At 38.1% G+C, this 20,869-nt stretch overlaps 1 protein-coding gene across 6 annotated transcripts in view; it reads left to right on the forward strand.

Annotated features, from left to right (window-relative positions):
* CEP295 (centrosomal protein 295) overlaps window positions 1-20,869 on the forward strand; it is a 53,152-nt gene that overhangs the window by 24,969 nt on the left and 7,314 nt on the right. For all 6 annotated transcript variants that reach the window (XR_012015861.1, XM_072795006.1, XM_072795008.1 and 3 more), the window contains 9 exons: window positions 564-785; window positions 4,869-4,961; window positions 5,111-5,214; window positions 7,186-7,320; window positions 7,795-7,892; window positions 8,101-11,278; window positions 12,785-12,953; window positions 13,089-13,232; window positions 17,319-17,471. Coding sequence is in view for 5 of the 6 variants with exons in the window: in XM_072795006.1 (XP_072651107.1) it covers window positions 564-785; window positions 4,869-4,961; window positions 5,111-5,214; window positions 7,186-7,320; window positions 7,795-7,892; window positions 8,101-11,278; window positions 12,785-12,953; window positions 13,089-13,232; window positions 17,319-17,471 (4,296 nt within the window). In the remaining variant the exon portion in view is untranslated. The remainder of the gene's footprint in view (window positions 1-563; window positions 786-4,868; window positions 4,962-5,110; window positions 5,215-7,185; window positions 7,321-7,794; window positions 7,893-8,100; window positions 11,279-12,784; window positions 12,954-13,088; window positions 13,233-17,318; window positions 17,472-20,869) is intronic.

Here is a 20,869-nt window from a genome sequence, read left to right on the forward strand (position 1 = left end):
ATAAAACCTTACAGAACATATTTTGTTTGTTTGTTTAAGATTTTATTTATTTATTCATGAGTGATACACAGAGGCAGAGACACAGGCAAAGGGAGAAGCAGGCTCCATGCAGGGAGCCTGATGTGGGACTCGATCCCGGGACTCCATGATCACGCCCTGGGCTGAAGGCAGGCACTAAACAGCTGAGCCACCCAAGGACCAGAACATATTTTGAATGCTAATCTTGCATCAGTTAATTATGTGATATGCATTCTGTCATCATTAGCAAGCAGAATAAACATTCTCTGTGATAAATTTTTAAGCTTGAAATTGGTGTTGCATATTGTTGAGAAATAGTTGAATTTTGGTGCCTTTATTTAAATTTAAATTGAAAATTATTCCTAGTTGTAAAATTGCAGTTGGGGTCAAATATAATTGTATGTGCTGTTAAATTATAAGTGAAAAATAGAGAGATATAAAGTGCTTTTATCTTAACTAGTGTTTGTGGTGGTTACTAAGTATAATAGAATAATTTGCTTAGTATACAACAGGTCCTAAATAAGGTTTTTTTTCTTTTCTTTTAGTTCCCTTGGCAGTAAAGACCCACCAAGTCCCTTCAAAAATTCTTTTTAAAAAATTACTAAATAAGATCCGAAGCCAAAAATCTCTCTGGACTATTAAATCCATGTCTGAGGATGAAAGTGAAGTGACTACAACTGTTAGTGAAACAGAGAGTAAAGCACCAACAGTCGAATCAGGAGCGACTTTTGGCGAAGAGAGAACATTATCCTCTGTGCAGGAACAAGGTGGTTCTCTCCAAGAGTCTCATAACACACAGACCCTTTCTGAGTTGTTAAAAAATACGTTCATTCCTGAAAAATCAAAGAATGGTGGTCAAAAGGAAGAAAATGCTTAAAGCCCATAGTGCTGCTACTTCAAAGGCAGTAAATGTTAAAAACCTTCATTAACCTTCTTCCAGACACTTTAACATAGTAGTATTTTGTATATATGATTGACCCTTGAACAAAATGAGTTTGAACTACATAGGTCCAATTATAGGCAGGATTTTCTGCATAAATAGAAGATTTTTGGAGCTTGTGACAATTTGAAAAAACAGAGAAACTGCATAGCCTAGAATTACAGAAAAAATTAAAAAGTAACGTATTTTAAGAGTATCATATGTAATACATATAAGATACAAAATATGTATTAATCAACTGACATTGTCATTGGTAAGGCTCCTAGCCAGCCATAGGCTATTAGTTTTTGTTTTTTAAAGATTTTTATTTATTTACTCATGAGAAACAGAGGCAGAGACACAGGCAGAGGGAGAAGCAGGTTCCTCACAGGGAGCCCGATGCGGGACTCAATCCCAGAACCCCGGATCACGCCCTGAGCCAAAGACAAACGCTCAACCGCTGAGCCACCCAGGCGTCCCACCATAGGCTATTAGTAGTTAAGTGGGGAGTTAAAAGTCGTAAGTGCGGGGTTTGGCTTCTAACTGACATTTTCCAAGGGTCGGCTATATAAAGTCCAATGTAACTGAGGAACCAAAATTAACCAGTTTTAGTTTATTTTTTGTGCTATAGTGAGCATCCATTTAGCAGTCAGCCTACATCTTTATTTCCTTAAGAAGAACTCTTAAAAGAATTACTGAATCAAAGAATAGGAACATGTTAACAGCTTTTGAATACATTGTATTATTTGTTTCTTTCACAATACCACCAGATATTTGGTTTCTTTGTTACTCTTAAAGAAGGTTTTTTTGGGTAGACAAAAAAGCTGTTAAATAAATTTCCAGAAGTTATAAAGGTCAAGGCAGAACATTATCTGGAGGTACAGACTAACAAATGAGTTGTGATGACATAATTCCTCTTTGATTTTTCTTTTTAGAGTTTTGTTCTCTGTATTTTTTTTTTTTTTTTTAATGTGATTGGACTTGTATGGAAGTATTTTGCTACCAGCTTCTGAAAGAAGTGACTTATAGTCTGTGTCCAGTTTCTGGACTCTATCCTAAGTACAACAGGAAACCTTCTGGAACTAATTTCTTCACTTGACATCTTGACACCACCCTCAGTTTTCCTGACTTAATGGCTCCTCCTTCATGATTTCCTTTGCTGCTATTCTCATCTCTATAACCACTAGTCATTGTACCCTGAGCTTGTTTCTCAGATCTTTTCACTCTCCCTAGTTAAATGCTCATGTCATGACTTTACATTACCATCTTTATTTTGATGACCTCAGGTGTTTATAGCCTTGACCTATTTGAACTCCACTCATTTAGATTTCTATTTGACACCTTCCCTTGTAGTTACATCTTAAACTTTTCCAAAAGTGGACTCTTAATATCCCTCCCCTACCCCACTTTTCCCACATCCTTCCACATTTCAGCAAGTGGCAATAACATTCTCTTGCTCAAGTCAAAAAGCTTGTCATTTTAGTTCCCCTTTTTTATATCCTACATCCAAATCATCACAAATCATGTTGGCCTCACCCTTAAAACCTATCCACATTCCAACTAATTCTCAACACCTACCATCCTAGCTTAAGCTACGTTTCTTGTCCAGTGTAGACCCTTGCAGTAACCTCCTGACTGGTCTGTCTTCAGATTTTTTTTTTAAGATTTTATTTATTTATACATGAGAGACACACAGAGAGAGAGAGAGACATAGGCAGAGGGAGTAGCAGGCTCCATGCAGGGAGCCTGACATGGGACTCGATCCTAGCTCCCCAGGATCACAACCTGGGCTGAAGGTGGCGCTAAACTGCTGAGCCAACCAAGGCTGCCCCTATCTTCAGATTTTGCACCTCCCTGCTGCATTCTAATCCCAGAGTCATCCTATTAATCCCTCATGTCATTCCTCTGGGGGAAGCCCTCCAACAACTACCCAATTCATTTGGTTAAAACCAAAGTGCTTATGGGGCATCAAAGCCTTATATAATCTATGCCCACACACACTGCCTCCCACCATTTCTTTCAACTTCCGTTTCCCTAACTTCATTTTGATTTTTTTTTTTTTTAAGATTTTATTTATTTGAGAGAAAGCATGTATAAATGAGAGGACACAAGCCGAGGGAGAGGGAGCAGCAGGCTCCCCACTGAGCAGGGAGTCCCAGTGCAGGGCTAGCAGAGCTTGATCTCAGGACCTGAGGTCATGACCTGAGTCAAAGGCAGCCATTTAACTGACTGAACCATCCGGGTGCCTCTCTGACTTCATTTTCAACCACACCTTCCTCCCAAACCTCTCTCCATAGGCGCTGGCTTCCTGGCTATTCCTCAAACATAGCAAACGTGACTTACATGATTTTACAAATTGCTGGTCTTTTTGGCCTGAATGCTCTTGCATATTTCTATGCAGTACTCCCACTTCCTTCAGATACTTGCTGAGACCTAGCTTTCTAAGCAAAGCCTTCTCTATTCACTCTGTATAAAATGGCAAGTTTCTGCACTCCCCTTCTCCCATACCCCTCACTCCCCATCCCTTTTACCCTTCTTTTTCTCCATTGCTCTTAACGTCCACTCCTTCCATAGCTCTTACCAGCATCTCCTGGACCGTAAATTTACTTTCTTGGCTTATTTGCTGCTTGTCTTGACACGACACTGTATATCCTCTAATTCCAGTATAATTGCCATTGAAGTTAGGAATTAGGCTTTGTTCATTGCTGTATCCCCAGGGCCTGGACCAGTGCTTTATACATAACAGATGCTCAGTTAGTATTTGTTGGATTGAGTAGCTTAAAACAAGAGAGGTAAGTTAGGAACTCAGATGTAAATATGATATTTAAAGCCATGAACATAGAAGAACTCTTAGGGGGAAGAATTTGGTGAGAGAGGGCTTATGAGACCATTTGAAAGACTCCAGTATTTAGAAGATGACTAAAGAAGGAGCAGACAGCAAAGGCAGTATAAAAGGAGTGGCCAACAAAGTAGGAGAGAATATGGTTTCAGAATTCAGTAAAACAAGGCTCTTTCATTGTCAATCCATAACCAAGTCTTTTTTTTTTTTTTTTTTTTTTTAAGTCTCTGTATGAATAGGCTTTCTCCAGCTTCATCTTGCTTCATTCATTCTCTCCCTTGTCTGGCCACACCTCATACTCATTCCTGTGCATCCCCACATTCTTTACCTGGCTGATTCCTCCTTGCCTTTCAGATGTCTGCCTAAATGTCATTTCCTGAAACAAATCTCACCTGAGCCCTTAGTCTAATTCAGATTCTCCTGTGATACTCTACTGTCTAATCCTTTATTTCTTTTATATAGCACTTAGCAGTTTCTTGTTTTGTAATTTTTTCTTAAGATGATTATTTAATGTTTCTGTCATCCCACTTGCCCTGTAAAACCTCCTTTTAGGGCTTTTTAAAATTTGTCAGTGTATCCCCGGTGTGTACCACATAAGTAGAATAAGTGAGTGAGTGAGTGAGTGAATGCTTGATGCAGAGTTCCTGACTACCCTGATACGATCCAAGAAACTGTTTTAACTTCCTTCTCTGATCTCAGAAATAAGAAAAATCCTTATATCCAAAAATGGCAGGGATGCATTGCCAGTCCTTAAGCTTCTCTTTTTGAACTTAGGTACCTTGTTTATTCTATTCCTCTGTGCTTTTCCCTTGTGTTTGAAACTATCAGTAAACCTTTTTAATCAATTCTTCATTTTTTTCCTTTTGGTTCACAATTTTAGTCTCCCATCTGTCTTCTTAAATGAGGCTTAAGTTTAATGGATAAGTATGTGGTCATCTGGAACATGACTGGATCTTAACTACATGACTGGATCTTAACTAAATGTGACAGATGGACCAAAATTGAATTGTTAATCTGAATGCAGGTTTTTGTTGCTTTGTTCACATTTAAGGTTACAGTGATAATATGTTTGTAATAATGTATCCATTACAGTTGCTGAAAGTGATACTTTAACAGTTGATTCTGGACCACTTACTAGTGAAGAGAAACCACTTTCATTGGATACAGACTCTGAAAGGGAACAAGGTATTTCTTTTTATCACATTTTTAAATTAAGCTTGCTTACCTTAACATTTTTTTCCTAATAAAATTACATTTGTGATAAATGAGTAAAGAGAATTATGGCAGTGTCAGAATTCTAAATTATTTAATTTTTGATTTGGGAATTCTCTTAGAAATAAAGGAAGTTCAGCCTATCCCAGCTGTAGCTCAGAGTTCAATTCTACTTCATCCTCAAGAAGAAGCAGTCAGAATTAGAATGGCAGCAAGGCAGAAACAGGTAATCTGAAATTCTTATTTTTAGAGATTTCTTTCTTCTAGGTTCTATAATTTTGTTTGATCAGTGAAATTTGTCTTACTGTCTGGCTACTTTTGGTACTACTTATTCTGTCTTGTCTTATGCATTCAGCTGATAGAGAATACTTCATCTTTGCTTACACTATTCATTTGATCCTTACTGCATTTTGTTTTGTATTTGTATTTGTATATACTTTTTGTTAAAGACAGACGGTCTTTTCGAAAATTCTGTTTACGTAGGTTCTGGTGCAATGCTTTATACATACTAAGGGCTCTATAAATATTTGGTGAAATCAGCTAGACTTTATAAACTCAAAAGCTTTTTTTTTTTTTTTAAATATTATTTCAGAAGAAAAATTGTTGATTCAGCCTTCTTAACTGTAATTATGGTCTGCTTTTTTTTTTTTTTTTTTTTTTTTTTTTTTTTTTTATGGTCTGCTTTAATACCAGACTTTTTTTTTTTTTTTTTTAACACAGATTACCTTGAAAGAGGTTAATTGCTACTAAGCCAGTCGATTTATAGTCCTAGTTTTTATGAAAAAACAGCTCGGGAGTAAGAATTCTATAGACCAGTATTTCTTCTCAGATAAGTTGTTTTCTAATCTGTATTCTAAAGTAGTATTATCCAATAGAGCTTTCACTGGTTATGGAAATGTTCCATATTTATGTCCAGTATGGTAACTGCTAGCTGCATGGGCTATTGAATACTTGAAATATGACTAGTGCAACTGAGTGACTGAGTTTTCAGTTTTATTTAATTTTAATTCATTTGAGTTTTATTTTTTTATTTTTTATTTATTTTTTTATTTTTTAATTTTTATTTATTTATGATAGTCACAGAGAGAGAAAGAGAGGCAGAGAGAAGCAGGCTCCATGCACCGGGAGCCCGACGTGGGAATCGATCCTGGGTCTCCAGGATCGTGCCCTAGGCCAAAGGCAGGCGCCAAACCGCTGCGCCACCCAGGGATCCCTCATTTGAGTTTTAATAGTCACATGCAGCTATTGACTATTAACATTGTAGTTCTAGAGATAATACAGAACTGTAAATGGTCTAAGTTCAGTGGCTCCTATGAGTAAGGCAAAGTAAGGAAGTTGCAGACAAGAACTCAGCTGTAGCCACTCTTGCTTGATTAGAAATAGGTAAAATACCAGATTGAGACATTTTTTTATTTTAAAAACAAGATCGTTCTTCATTATCTCTTGTAGAAGTGTTCCTCTTAATAAAACTTCTATACATTCTTTGGTCTACTTACTCAGTAAATATTTATGTGTTGTTATGTATGTTCCAGGGATTGTACTAGGTGCTGGATTTAGCACGTAACCAGTCAGACTCAATCCTGTCCTCACGAAACTTGGAGCTCTTCTGACATATTCTAATACTTGGTTGGATCTCTGTGTGTGTGTGTGTGTGTGTAATACTAGAGTTTATGTGTCATCCCTGTGCCATTGTCTTCCCGTCAGTTTCACACCTGACAGAAGATGCAGAATGTTGCTCATGTATTATTTGGCCTCTAGATAACCACACCTCTTGATGGGTATTCCTAAGAAGTCAAAATATTTGTAAGGCCTTGAGAGTTTAATTTATTCAGTCAATTTTTCTTACTGAGAACTCTGTAAAATTAAAGATGAGAGCATAGGATTTGGCTGAGCATCATCTGCTGCTTCTCTGGAGGTGGGAGTCTTCAGTGCTGAGCAAGCTTTCTCTGTGCTCTCACAAGAAGCAGTGTTTGTTTTCTCCTTCCCTTTCTCTCCTTTCCCCTTTTCCCCCTTTCCCCTTTTCCCATCTCACCCTCTTCCTCCCTCTGGTAGTGGCAATAACATAAAACATTACTACCTCCTTCTCAGATAACTGGCATTCTTGGTGAGGAGATCTGTTTCTTTTCAATGTTATACATAAAAACTTTTCTTTGTATGAGTTTATTGATAATAGAGTGGTAGTACTTTTTTTACTTAGATAATGGAAATAGAAGAGCAGAAGCAAAAGCAGTTGGAGTTACTTGAACAGATTGAACAACAGAAGTTACGATTAGAAACTGATCGCTTCAGGGCTCAGCTGGAAGAAGAAAAAAGGAGAATGCAACAGACTGGGGTAGGATACAGGAAATCTCATTCCTACATAGATTGTCGGGGGATACGAACATATGAGCAGTCATAGCATTCAGGAAAGTAAAATGTATTTCTAATTTTTCTTTGGTAATTTTTTTCTGTATGTGTGTATGTGTGTATCTGTATAGATACACTGTAACACTGTGTGTATCTGTATAGATAGACATAGGTATATGTATATACCTTATAAGCTTATACAAATCTAATGGCTTTCATCTTTCAGTTTCTGGAGGGTCCCAGGTCTCCAGGATCATGCCCCGGGCTGAAGGCGGCACTAAACCGCTGAGCCACCAGGGCTGCCTGATCACTTCATTTCTGAATAATGGATGTACCAGTCTTTCTTGTAAAAAAAAAATAAAGCTATACAAAAGTTTATAATTATAGAACTTCAGTTTGCACAAAATACTTTAGTACTTGTTTCTGGATTTGCCTTTTAATTAGTAGCTTTGTCTTTTAGGTTGGTATTGCTCCAGGACCATGCACTATAAATTCCGATGAAGAGAATCATAGGCAGATGATTCGTAACTATCAACATCAGCTTTTACAACAAAACAGGTAATTGCTAGGATATAATTTATATGTGATACAGAGTGTGACTGCATCTTCCAGAAATCACTATGAATGTTGTTCCTTTTGCATCATGATAATGGCCAATCCTAAATTGCTGTTTGTTAATTTTAATGCATAGACACTTGAGAATATAGGGCATTTTTTCCATCAAGAAAGAATAATGGTTTTTTTTTTTTATGTTTGTTTTTGGTAGGTTTCATAGACAATCTGTTGAAACAGCCAGGAAACGATTACTCGAATATCAGACCATGTTAAAAGGAAAGTACCCATCTGTGTTAGCTACTTCATCAATAACTGATTCTCTTATATCAGTATTACCACGGAAACCTGAAAGACCCACTGTTACATCAGAGCATTGGGATCAAGATCAGAGACCCAAGTTGAGTCCTAATAAATATCAACCTATACCATCCTCACAGATCTCCGAATTAGAACCAGATTATTTTCAGGTTCCAAGACAGAGTCTCTTTCCACAAAGACAGGCAGAAACAACAACAGACACATTAATCACTTCAGATGTTTTAGCCAAGCAGTCTTTGGAATCACAGGAACAGCCTAAGCAAAGTACCGTTTCTATAAGTCATTCTGTATTCAGCCAAATGCAGGATAAATCCTTGCCATCTTCAGAGAGTATTATAGCCCAGCAGGGTAATTTGAAGGCTCTCCAAGAACAGTTAGACCTACAAAAGGAAGTTCTTCAGTCAAGACTGGAAGCCCAGGAACAATTGCTTTTGTACAAACAGAAAGAACTGGAAGGACAGACTGGCCTCTCTATATCCCTTCCAGTAAGATCTCTGGATTCATTTGCTACACTACCTTCTGCCAGAGCTGAATCAGGGAGAATCCAGGCATCTTCTCCAACCTGGGGTGATACTGCAGTTCCCGCAGGCCATCTTGGGGTCCCACAACTTCCAGATAGGCTTTTGAGTTTTTCACAGCCGGTCTTATCACAGCAAGATAATTTTACATTTCTCCAAGGACAGTTAAATACTCAGAGAGATAGCCTTCAGGCTAGGCGAGAAGCCCAGGAAGTATTACATGTACATAAACAGAGTGAACTGGGTAGAAGAATAGGGTCTGGACAGACTGAACCCCCTTCTCTCCCTTCTCAGGTAGCTCAGCACCTATTTACTTCACTACCTTCTGCTGGCACTCATTCTGGAAAGATCCAGGAGCAGTATTCATCCGAGAGTGAGAAGGGACTTCTCTCAAGCCAGTCTGAAAACCAAAAATCTCAGGATGGGTCTTTGAGTTTCCTACAGCACTTCCTACCTTTGCATGATAGTTTGAAGTTGCTCCAAGAACAGCTGACTACACAGAGGGATGCTCTTCAGGCTAGGCATGAACCCAAGACAGAATTGCTTTTGCATAGACAAAGGGATTTGGGAAACGGTAAGTCTGGACAGAGGAGTTTGTTATTTTCACCAGTGGTTGCTCAGCGTTTAGTTGCTTCACAAACTCCTGCTAAAACTGAGCCTAGAAGAATTCAGAACTTTTATTTATCTGAAAAGGAGAGTGTTACTCCCTCCAGTCATCCAGTAACCCCGGCATTTCAGAATGTTTCTCATAGTTTTCCACAGCATAACCTGCCACAGCAAGAAAATTTGACACTTCAAGAACAGTCACACATGCAGAGGGTAATGCTTGGTGAACAAGAAACTCAGGAATTTGTACACAAACAACAACATGAATTAGAAAAAATAATTTCTCCTGAACAGACTGGCACCTCTTTATCCCTGTCCCAGGTAGCTGAGTCTGAAAGATGCCAGGAATTTATGTCAGTCAATAGTGATGGTACAGTCCCCTTAAGCCATTTAAAGATCCTGAGATTTCAGGAAAGACTTCTGGGATATTCACCACATACTCGACCTCTACAAGATAGCTTGGAGGGACACCAAGAATGGCCAGACAGAGTGAAGGCGGCACTTCATTTTAGCCAGAACACCCAAGGAAATATATCTTCGGAACAAACTGACTCCTCATTCGGACCCCAGTTAGGACAGCCTTCATTTACTTCGTTCCCTTCTGCTGAGTCTGGTACAACACAGGAACCTCTTTCAACAGAGAGTGATAGTAAAAGCCATCTTCAGATCCCACAGTTGCAGGATAGGCTTTTGAGGTTATCCCAACTTATCCAGCCTCAACAAGACAATTTGAAGGCGCTTGGAGAAAGATTAGCTACACAGAGAGAAGCTATCATTCAATCTAGACAGGAAGCTCAGGAGGAATTACTTTTGCACAAACGGAAGGAAGGAATATCTCCTGAGCAGGTTGGCACCTCTTCCTTCCTACCCTCAGTTGTACAGCATTCATTTGCTTCATTACGTCTTAGTGAATCTGGAAGAATCCAAGAACCTTGTTCAACTAAGAGTGATAATACAGCTTCCTCAAGACATTCTGAGATACCAAGATTAACTGATAGAGGTTTATCACAGCCTGTTTTACCTCAAAGAGATTACCTGATTGCACTCCAACAAGAACACTTGGATCCAAAAGGAAATGCCCTTCCGTGTGGCAAGAATACCCAAAAAGAATTGGTTTTGCCCAGCCAATATAAATTTGAGGAAGAGTTACCTTCTGAGCATTTTATCCAACCTCACCATGATGATTTGAAGGTACTTCAACAGCAGTTAGAGATACAGAGGAAAACTATTCGATCTAGACAGGAAGTCCAAGAAGAATTAATTATGCAAAGACTAAGTCAATTGGAGAAAAGGGTATCATCTGCGCCGACTGGCTCTTCATCATTATCCCAGGTAGCACTGCCTGTTGCTGACTCTGAAAGAATCCAAAAGCCTCTTACAGCCAGAAGTAACAATACTGTTCCCTCGAGTCATCCTGAGACCCCAATATCCCAGGATAGACTTTCGAGTTTATCACAGACTGTTCTGCCTCAGCAAGATATTTTGACAGCACAATTGGATTTGCAGAGGGAAGTGATACAGTCTAATGAGAAGAGTGGGGAAGAACTGTCAGACAGACAAACACAGTTGACTGAAAGTGAATCTTCTGAGCATGCTATTCCCTCTTTGTTTTTACCCATGGAAAGAGACCATTCATTTATTCCACTGCCTTTTGCTGAAGTTAAATCTAAAAACAATTGTGAATTGTATTCATCTAAGAGTGAACATGCAGCTCCTTCAAGCAATTCTGGGATCCCCAAATTTCAAGATAGACTCCTGTGTCTTTCACAACCTGTCTTAACTCAGCAAGATAATATAGAACTTCAGAAGCAGTTGGATCTACAGAAGAAAGTTCTGCAGTATAGCCAGAAAGCCCAAGAAGAATTGCTTGTACAGAGACAAGCAGCACTACAGCAGCAGATACAGAAACATCAACAGACTTTGAAAGAGTTCTTTAAATCCAGTCAGGTATGTGTTAAATTTAAATACCTAGGAATTAAATAATGGAGATAACATGACTCAGACAAACTAGATGTTTGTTTTTTTAATATTGAGACTAAGTGGTTTGACCTTAACTGCTTTAATTTTCTACCTTAAACAATGTAAATTAAAATATAAAAATTGGTCTGCCTTACCTTGTGTTTATAAGGTTAATACTTGCTTGAAGCTCAACTGATTTTGAGCAGTAGTTTGACATAGCCAAATGCAAACACCATCGAAAACGTAGATTATCAAGGCACCTGGGTGGCTCAGTCCATGAAGTGTCTTCCTTCGGCTCAAGTCATGATCCCAGGGACCTGGGGTCGAGCCCCAAAATCGGCTCTCTGCTCAGCAGGGTAGCCTGCTTGTGCATACTCTCTCCCCCCCCCCACCCCCCGTCGAATAAATAAATAAAATCTTAAAAAAAACCACATAGATTATCATTTGAAGTTTTATTATAAGGGGTTGTGAGCTTACCATACCGTAAAATGAAATTGCAAAATGACTAGTTAGCAGAATTTCTTTTATGCAAATAGCACATCTTGTGCTTTCTGTTACCACTTGCTTGACGTTTGTATTTGAATCAAAATTAGTCCCATCTTTTTCCTTAAGTAACAGTATCACCCACCTTTTCTGAACAACTGGCATGATTTTAGACTGATGGGCAGTTAGACCTGCTGTTTGTTACTGAATTGATAAGAAGACTCTGGCTCGGTCACATTGACATTCATGGTTTCATTGTAGGGGAGAGGCATATATTCTGAATATGAATGTGTCCATTTTATTTTAAAAGGCCCACTTCCTAAATCTCAGATTTAGCCTAAATAAAATTCTGTAAATCCTTTGGCTTTCAAGAGAAGCTTGAGTTGAACTCAGAGAACTTAAGTTCTAGGGATTTCCTGGTCTTTTTATGGAAAAGTAATGGGGAAAGAAAAGCGGGGGGAAACGGGGTGTACCCAAGTGTAATGTCTTTTTTTTTTTTTCTTCATTACTTTTTAGACAAGTGTAATGTCTTACTGAAAGATACAGTGGAGGCTAAGTTTTCAAGTTCAATCCCTGTGAAAGGTTATACTTTTCTTTTTTTTTTTTTTAATGTTTTATTTTTGTTTATTTATTTAATTTTTATTTATTTGTGATAGTCACACAGAGAGAGAGAGAGAGAGGGGCAGAGACACAGGCAGAGGGAGAAGCAGGCTCCATGCACCGGGAGCCCGATGTGGGATTCGATCCCAGGTCCCCAGGATCGCGCCCTGGGCCAAAGGCAGGCGCCAAACCGCTGCGCCACCCAGGGATCCCTATACTTTTCAATGGAAGTATCACTTTCAGTATTAGAAGCATTTCTCATTTTTTAATCTCTAAAGTTGTAATAGTGTGATTGATGGAACTGTTTATTTGGTTGAGGTTCTAATTTAAGAAGAGCAATACACATCTAATGAATTCTTCACATGATCCTTGTCCTATGCCATCCCCACCCTTAATTGTCCACTTTTTCAGATAAGTAAGCCCAAAGCCGAAAATGACACAGAAACTCAGAAGCTCAGAGAGTGGCTTCCTCAACTCCAAGACCTAGCAGAAGGTGATCAGGGAAGCATTAGTCCTGCAAGTAGGAGCAACTCTGGTGATAATCAGCTGCTTTCAGGAGAGAGTGATACCAAGCAGAGTGGTAAGATAATTGCATACTATTGTAACTATCCTGATTATTTTTTTGCTTTCGCCTCCCTCAACTTGCTGCCTGAGGAAAAGTTTGTAGTATGTTAACAGATTTGTACTATGCCTGACTTTGTCACTGACTTGATAGGCGAGCTTCTGGACAAGCAACTGGGCAGGAGATCCTCAAAGCCCCCTGTAGCAAAAGTTAAATGTGGATTGGACTTGAACCAACATGAACTTAGTGCTATACCAGAGGTAGAATCACCAGCAAGTGGCAGAACTTCTGTACTAGGTAATATATGGTTTGATAAAATTTTTTCACGATGTTAATTTTTTTGTCTTGAAGAAACAGGCTGTGAGTATTCAGGAAAGAAAAAAATGGTTTACATGAATAGTATTTAAACTTTGGACTTAAATGTGACATTAGGTAACTAGTTTCTCGTAGATGGTGAAAACCTGTTTCCTGTAGACAAAAGTTCTTCAGTATCCTCTGCTTCTGACACTTTTGCTTCCCTCTACTTCCTTTCATATCTGCCTCCTAAACCTGTTTCTTGGGGCACCTGGGTGGCTCAGTAGGTTAAGCATCTGCCTGGAGTCCCAGGATCCAGCCCCAGGTCAGGCTTTCTGCTCAGCAAGGAGCCTGCTTCTCCTACACTCTCTGTAGGCCGCCTATCTGCCCTCCCCAATCATGTTCACATGCTCTCTCTCTCTCTCTCTCTCTCTAATAAATAAAATATTTATAAATAAACCTGTTTCTTTAGGAGGAACTTTGTATTTTCTTTCCTGCTTTTCAACTTGAATACCTTCACTGCTCTTGTATCTTTTATAGGATGATTATGCTTTAAGGATAGTTATAAGCAGGAATATTTCTTCTCTGTACTTCTCCCTGAATGTAGTTATCTAGGAAAATTCTTCCCTGCGATCTTTAGTAAATATCTCCATTTGAATTTCATAATTATTTTTAGGTTTCAGACTCAAGTAAATAACTCATCAAATTTATCAAAGCAATTTTTTTAAAGATTTTATGTATTTATTCATGAGAGATACAAAGAGAGAGAGAGAGAGATAGGCAGAGACACAGGCAGGGGGAGAAGCAGGATCCATGCAGGAGCCCGACGTGGGACTTGATCCCAGGTCTCCAGGATCAGGCCCTGGGCTGAAGGCGGCGCTAAACCATTGAGCCACCTGGGCTGCCCCAAAGCAAATTTTTTTAAGGGGGAGAATTAGTTTTGTCACTAGAAAGGTATCTAGAAGTGTATTATTAACAGCTGCTTTGGTCTTACGCCATAAAATATTGTGCCTTTGTTTCTGACTGAAAAAATTAAGAAAGGTAGATTCAGAGTAACTCTTAAGAATCAGTCCCCTTTCTTATCTTATGGAGGTTATAATAATTTTATTTATTACTCAGCTTTGATAGCTTTTCTCCTATTTTGCATTTTTTGGCAAACCACAGCTGTATGGGAATTAGTCCTTTTCCCTGCTTTAGAATATGCGTTGGGAAATTCTCAGCATTGATTCCTATGATTTATCGAATCATGTTTGAGATTGCAAAAATGTCATCTTGTCTAAAAGGAAAAGCTATATATTCGCTCACCACTTTATCCTTGAGCCTTTTTTCAGGGACAAGCAATTACATGTAAATCTTAACATTCCCCTTGTCTTTCTCTCTCTGACACCCCATAAAAATCACCAATTCTTAGTTCTCCTTGTTCAGTTCTGTCATCTGTCTGCTTGTTGCCACTCCTACTCATTAATGCAGGCTATCATTTCTCTCTCGAGTGGCTACTATAGCTTCCCAAGTCTTCCTGCTTCTAGTCTAGCTGTACTCTCCTTTCTCCATGGTACATTCGGAGTAATCTCCCTAATCTCCCTTGCATCTCCCTGTTTGAGACTCTTCATTGGTCTTCTCTTTGATTTGAGGAATAAGTCTGCATTAAGTCTCAGTCTCCAGCTTCACCTTCCAGGCCTTTCATGATCTTAAGAGTGAGGTTCAGTGTCCCTTTTCTGGTGAACGTGGCCTGAATGATCAAGTGTCCCTCTCATGAGCCTTTGGAGCTTTTATCCTAGCCCTTATCACACGTTGGGTAAAACTTTTAGTCAAAATATTACAGGCAAGTAGTTTTAAAAGACAAACAGTGCTAAAAGGTTATTCCTGCCCCTTCCCACCCATTACCCCTGAACCTTACCAGCCACTTTTCAGTCTTTTATGTGTTTCGTATATTTACCGTAGTGCTTGGCAATGAGTTTTTAAAAATCAAGTTAAATTACCCTCATGCTAATGTGTAATTATTTTTCACTGCTAAAAAAAATTAGTGTACTATAATACTCTTTCTGTTTTGTAAAACTTCTTTTCTATAGTAAATTCTCTCCTTTTTTTATTAGCTTAAAGTTTCTGTTGGATGTTTTCTCACACTAATACTTCTATCACATACCTCTAATAGAAGGTGAGATCACACCAGTTTCTCTGAAACATCTTCCTGTTAAAATTGGGGGACCTATGTCAGTTCTTGGGGCGGTGAAAAAGTCTTTCTTTATATATTAAAGCACAGGTATACATAAAAAGATAAACAGTATATCTGTGGTTATTAAAATTTCATAGAGGTAGGAGGCATTTAGACCAAAAATAATGGCTACAGACTCCTTAGGCAGCTGATGATAAAGCCATGTTGAAAGGCACTGATCTGTGGCTAGGTGGAGCCTGGTGGCCCAGTCAGTTAAAGCATCTGCCTTCAGCTCAGGTCATGATCCCAGGGTGCTGGGGTGGAGCTCCCTGTTGGGCTCCCTGCTCAGTGGGGAGTCTGCTTCTTGTTCTCCCTCTCCCCCTCCCCCTGCTCATTTTCTCTCCTCTCTCTCTCTCAAATAAATAAAATCTTAGGGATCCCTGGGTGGCGCAGCGGTTTGGCGCCTGCCTTTGGCCCAGGGCGCGATCCTGGAGACCCGGGATCGAATCCCACGTCGGGCTCCCGGTGCATGGAGCCTGCTTCTCCCTCTGCCTATGTCTCTGCCTCTCTCTCTCTCTCTGTGACTATCATAAATAAATAAAGAAAAAAATATTTAAAAAAATAAATAAAATCTTAAAAAAAAAAAAAAAAGACACGGATCTATATTGATCCTCCGATTTTCTTCTCTAGTTTCTTTTGTTTTTGGTTTTTATTCTGGAAGAATTTCCTCAATTTTTTTCTAACTTACGCATTTTCAATTTGACTATCAAATTGTGTTTTCTAAAAGCTTACTCTTTTCCTGTTTGGGGATTTTTTTTTTTTCTTTTTCATAGCATCCTGCTGTTGTCTCACAAATACAACATATTACCTACCCTGAATATATATAGTATTTTGTTTGGGTTCCTATATTTCTCCATTTGTCTGAATTCTTTTGTTCCTTTTTTGTTTCCCATTTTTAAGGAGCATTTCTCTAATGTCTTGCATATTTGAGTGGGATGCTAAAGGCGAATTAGAAATTCTGTAAGGGGCGGGACCTGTTTCCTGCTGAATTTCATTAGGAAAGGGGGTTTCTCATTGGGTACCCTCCATTTAGTATCTGGGATTCTTTTCCTGGAGTCTGTTCACAGTTTAGTTTCTTTAAGAGAAGATCCTCACAAGCTTGATCCAAGTCTGGCTGTTGCTATGTTGAGGTGCAGACTTGAGAACCCTTGATTTCCTTCTGGCATTTTCACTTCCTCCCACCCTTGCTTCCTTTCAGTTCCAAGGCCCCTATTTTCAGAGTGTATTAGGTTCCATTTCTCCAGAGAATAAATAAACCTTTAGTATCCTGTAGGGATGATGTTGAGGGACAGGGACCTTTGGAGATGGGATGGATGTGTTCCACGTACATATTTCTAAACATTCTCCCTGTTTTCAATTCCCTGTTGCACACTTTCCTTATGTAATACCTGGTATCCTAAGTGTTATATTTCAGTGATTACCACTATAATAGCCATCCCCATGTTGCCACCACTCGGGTCAAGAACTAAAACCTTAGAGAACTCCACATACATGTCCTCCTAATTCCTGTCTCTCCATTCTCTCAGGATAAACCTCTATCTTGATTTCTTATACCACAGATTAGCTCTGGCTATTTTTTACTTTATTGTGTGAACACATTATACCTTACAGTACTATTAATGGTTAGTGAATTCTCCAGGCATTTTTTTCCTGTGCTTGGTCAATACTGAAGTATTATTTGGTGTTGGAAGTGGGACTATCATTAAAAAGTTAGTAAAATCAAAATGAAATAATTTAAAGGCCTGAGTGAAAGATAAGTGGTTATTATTTTTCTTGCTACATAGATTTTTACCTGTGATCTAAATTGCTATTTTCATTTGAACTAACTCTAGAAACATAAGTGAAAATCTAATGAGTCCATATTTTCTTTCTCCCAGGTAAACCAGATTTTTATCAAGACAGGGACCCCCTAAGGGTCTCAATAAGCCGAGAACAAAGTTTATTTGGCAGCCCACTGGACTGTGATGCATTTGGTTGTCTTTACCCAATTGCCCAGGAGAACATCTGTGGTGATGACCCCAATGAAGCAGGTGAGAGAAATAGGAAGTAGAATTGCTGTGTGCAAGGAGATGTAGACAAAAGATATTTATTATAGTGTAATTTGTAATAAGAAATGGTGAATAACTCTAGTGATGGTTGGTAATAGAATCATTATAGTGTATCTATACTGTGTAGTCCTTTGTACTTTTTAAATGAAGGTGGTAAAACTGTCTTTATGCATTGAGAATTGTCTGGAATGATAATCACCAAAGGTACAGTACCTTTGTTGGAGTCTGGATTTCACTTTCTCGTTCATATGTTCATGTATTATAGGTTTTTTTGTTTTGGGGTTTTGTTTTGTTTGTATGTTTTTTACAAAAAGCATGTATTTCTTTACACAAATAGTAGAATGAGGTAAGTGAAGACTAGTAATTTATTTAGAGACTAGTAATTTGGTTTTAAATTATTTTACTAAATAAATGCTAGTAGGAAATATAGGAGAGTATGAGGTTTTCAGTTGGCAACCTCTACAAATTATGTATTTAATCTATTTGTAACAGTCCATATTTAATACTACTAAATATTATGTTTAAAATATTCTGTGGCATTCTAAATGGCATGCTTTGTGTTTAAAATATTTGGAAAAGAGTTATAAGGGAAAAAATGTTAAATCACTTAATCCTGCCTCCCAAGCACGACCAGTATTAATTTTTTAATCTCTTTGAATTTCTGCATGTGTAAAACTTTTATATGTGTAATATTGCTTACCCTACAAAGCGTAGTTCTAGTTCATACTGCCGCATTAGTTCCAAGGTATCTTAAGTAGTTATCTTTTCTAACCAGAGTTTTTTATTTTAGCTGTCACTATAGTTCAATAGAATGAGAGATGAGAGAGAGCCAACATTTTAAAATAAAACTGTTAACTTTCTTTTAGATTTAGCCAATGAATACCTTTATTTCCTTTTTACTCTACCTGTCATTGTCTACTAGCTAAAGGGGATAGGAACATACCTATAGTTGAACAAAGCTGAGTGTTCTGACTTGGTGCAGTGAGGTAGAATGCTTGGGACAGGGAGCTCTGAAGTGTCTTGGTACAGGTATTAGAAGATTTGGGCTTGTATTAGGTGATTTGGGGGAGGCTTCAAGGAGGTGGGGCATTGCTTATGAGTAACGGAACAGGGGCAGTTCCATTACTGGAATTATCCAGGAGGTAGGAATAATGGAATGAACTTTATGAAAGCTATAACTGGTAAAGAAGCAGCCATTACTCTTACCAAAAAAGGCAAGAAAAACACCAAAGTGCAATAAGTGGTTGGTTATGAATAGCAGGAAAAGAAGGAATTTTCCTTCTTTCTAATTTTTGGTGCTTTCTGAAATGCTAATGAGTACATACTGCTTTTATTATAAATTATCATTCTTTGGGTGCCTGGGTGGTGCAGTCAGTTAAGCATTCAACTCTTGGGGCAGCCCAGGTGGCTCAGCGGTTTAGCACCGCCTTCAGCCCAGGGCGTGATCCTGGAGTCCCAGGATCGAGTCCCACGTCAGGCTCCCTACATGGAGCCTGCTTCTCCCTCTGCCTGTATCTCTGCCTCTCTCTCTCAACCTCTCTCTCCCTGTGTGTGTGTGTGTGTGTGTGTGTGTCTCATGAATAAATAAATAAAATCTTTTAAAAAAATAATATAAAAAATAAAGCGTTCAACTCTTGGATTGGGCTCAGGTCATGATTTTGGGGTCACGGGATCAAGCCCTGCATTGGACTCCCTGCTTAGCACAGAATCTGCTTGGAATTCTCTCTCACTTTCTCTTTCTCTCAAATAAATCATCTTTTTTGAAAATTATTATCCTTAATTATATTTGACATATTAAAAATATATAAAAATTAAACTTTCTGTCTCAGTTCAGGCCAGGATAAGGAGACGCTTGGTCATTTTTGTGATAATACTCATCGTTTTGTCTACAATCAGACATGAGTACTGGTAGCCTGATTTCCATCTTGATCCATCATGGTCACAAAATAACCTTTTAGGTATTGGTATTTTGTGAAATTTTCATGTTTAATGGGAGAACACCAAGGACAGGTCAGCTCTTAGCTCTCAGGCTGCTTTTCTCTTTCTTATAATCATCCCTACATTCATATTATCTCGTATTTAAAAGGAAGGTATCAGCTTTGTTACTTCTCTGTTCCCTTCCTTCCTCTTTATTCAGGTCCTCATTACCTCACCTTGATTTCTTAGTAGCTTTATAAAGGTGGTATCACTAAATTCAAGCTCTGTACCCTTTGCTTTTGTAGGAAGGCAGGAAATGGTGCTTTGCTTCTGAAGGAAAGCAGGAAATTCTTCAATATCATAGGAAGATGGCTGTTCAAGGCTTTGCTTTCATGACACTGCTTCCCCTTTTCAGTAATCTCATACTGGTGATACTTGTTTCTCTTTCAGCAACCTCTCCACTGAATTCTGCAACGTTTTAAATAACTCTGACCTTATTCCTTTCTCATTTTTATTTTTCACCTCTTACTCTACCCAAATCCTCCCCCTGGGAGGGTATCTGTTACAGATAACAGTATAGTTATGATTATTAATTGATAAACCCTAGATTAGCTTCTTATCTCCCAACTAGCTTTTGGAATGAACTGCCTAAAAAAAATAACTACTGTAAAATTGCACCATATCTTAGTTTCTTTACTGAAAATTTTAGCATGTATAGAAGAAACCAAGTAACAGTTTATTGGTTATATCAGGTCAGAATAATATATTTTTAATGAAAAAGAAGATAGTAAAAAAAACGTTTAAAAACAAGTTGTACTTATAATATTCAGTATTACTTTTATTTCTGCCTCATTATCCATAATATAGATATTATTTTATAAATACAGATACATTATGTGTGTGTCCTGGGTTATCTTTGAAAAAACATTTCTTACAAAAACATTTAAAAAACATACTTCTAATGTGTGTGATATCTCTTAAAGTCATGGTGATAATGAGACACATGTTTTTAGTTTATATATTTGGTGGCACAGTTTTAATTTTATTCTATCTCAGAGCCACAGATAGCTATACACTTTGACCAGCTTTCTCTCATAAATGTTGGCTCTTGGAGTAAGGGAAAAATTAACTCAGATACCTGAATTATTATTAAGTGAGACAAAATAATTTCTATATATTGTGGTTTTTGGTCTTTTTTTATATGCATTTTTCTCAACTTTGAGATCATACTGTATTAATAGAATATTCTTGCTTCACTTAATAGCAAAAGCATTTCCCATCATACTGGTAATTTTCTATTTGTAGAGTAATAAGTACAGTTTTTCCAGGGAAAAGCATATTGTGCTGACTAGGACATTTTAATGAATAATAAAATGAATGTTTTTGTTTCTTTTTTGGTCTAGGATAAGGCAATTCTACAAAGCAAAATATGAAAGAAAATAGAAATGATACCCTCTGGTGCT

Source organism: Canis lupus, chromosome 23, assembly GCF_048164855.1.
Source record: "Canis lupus baileyi chromosome 23, mCanLup2.hap1, whole genome shotgun sequence".
Lineage (NCBI taxonomy): Eukaryota > Metazoa > Chordata > Mammalia > Carnivora > Canidae > Canis > Canis lupus.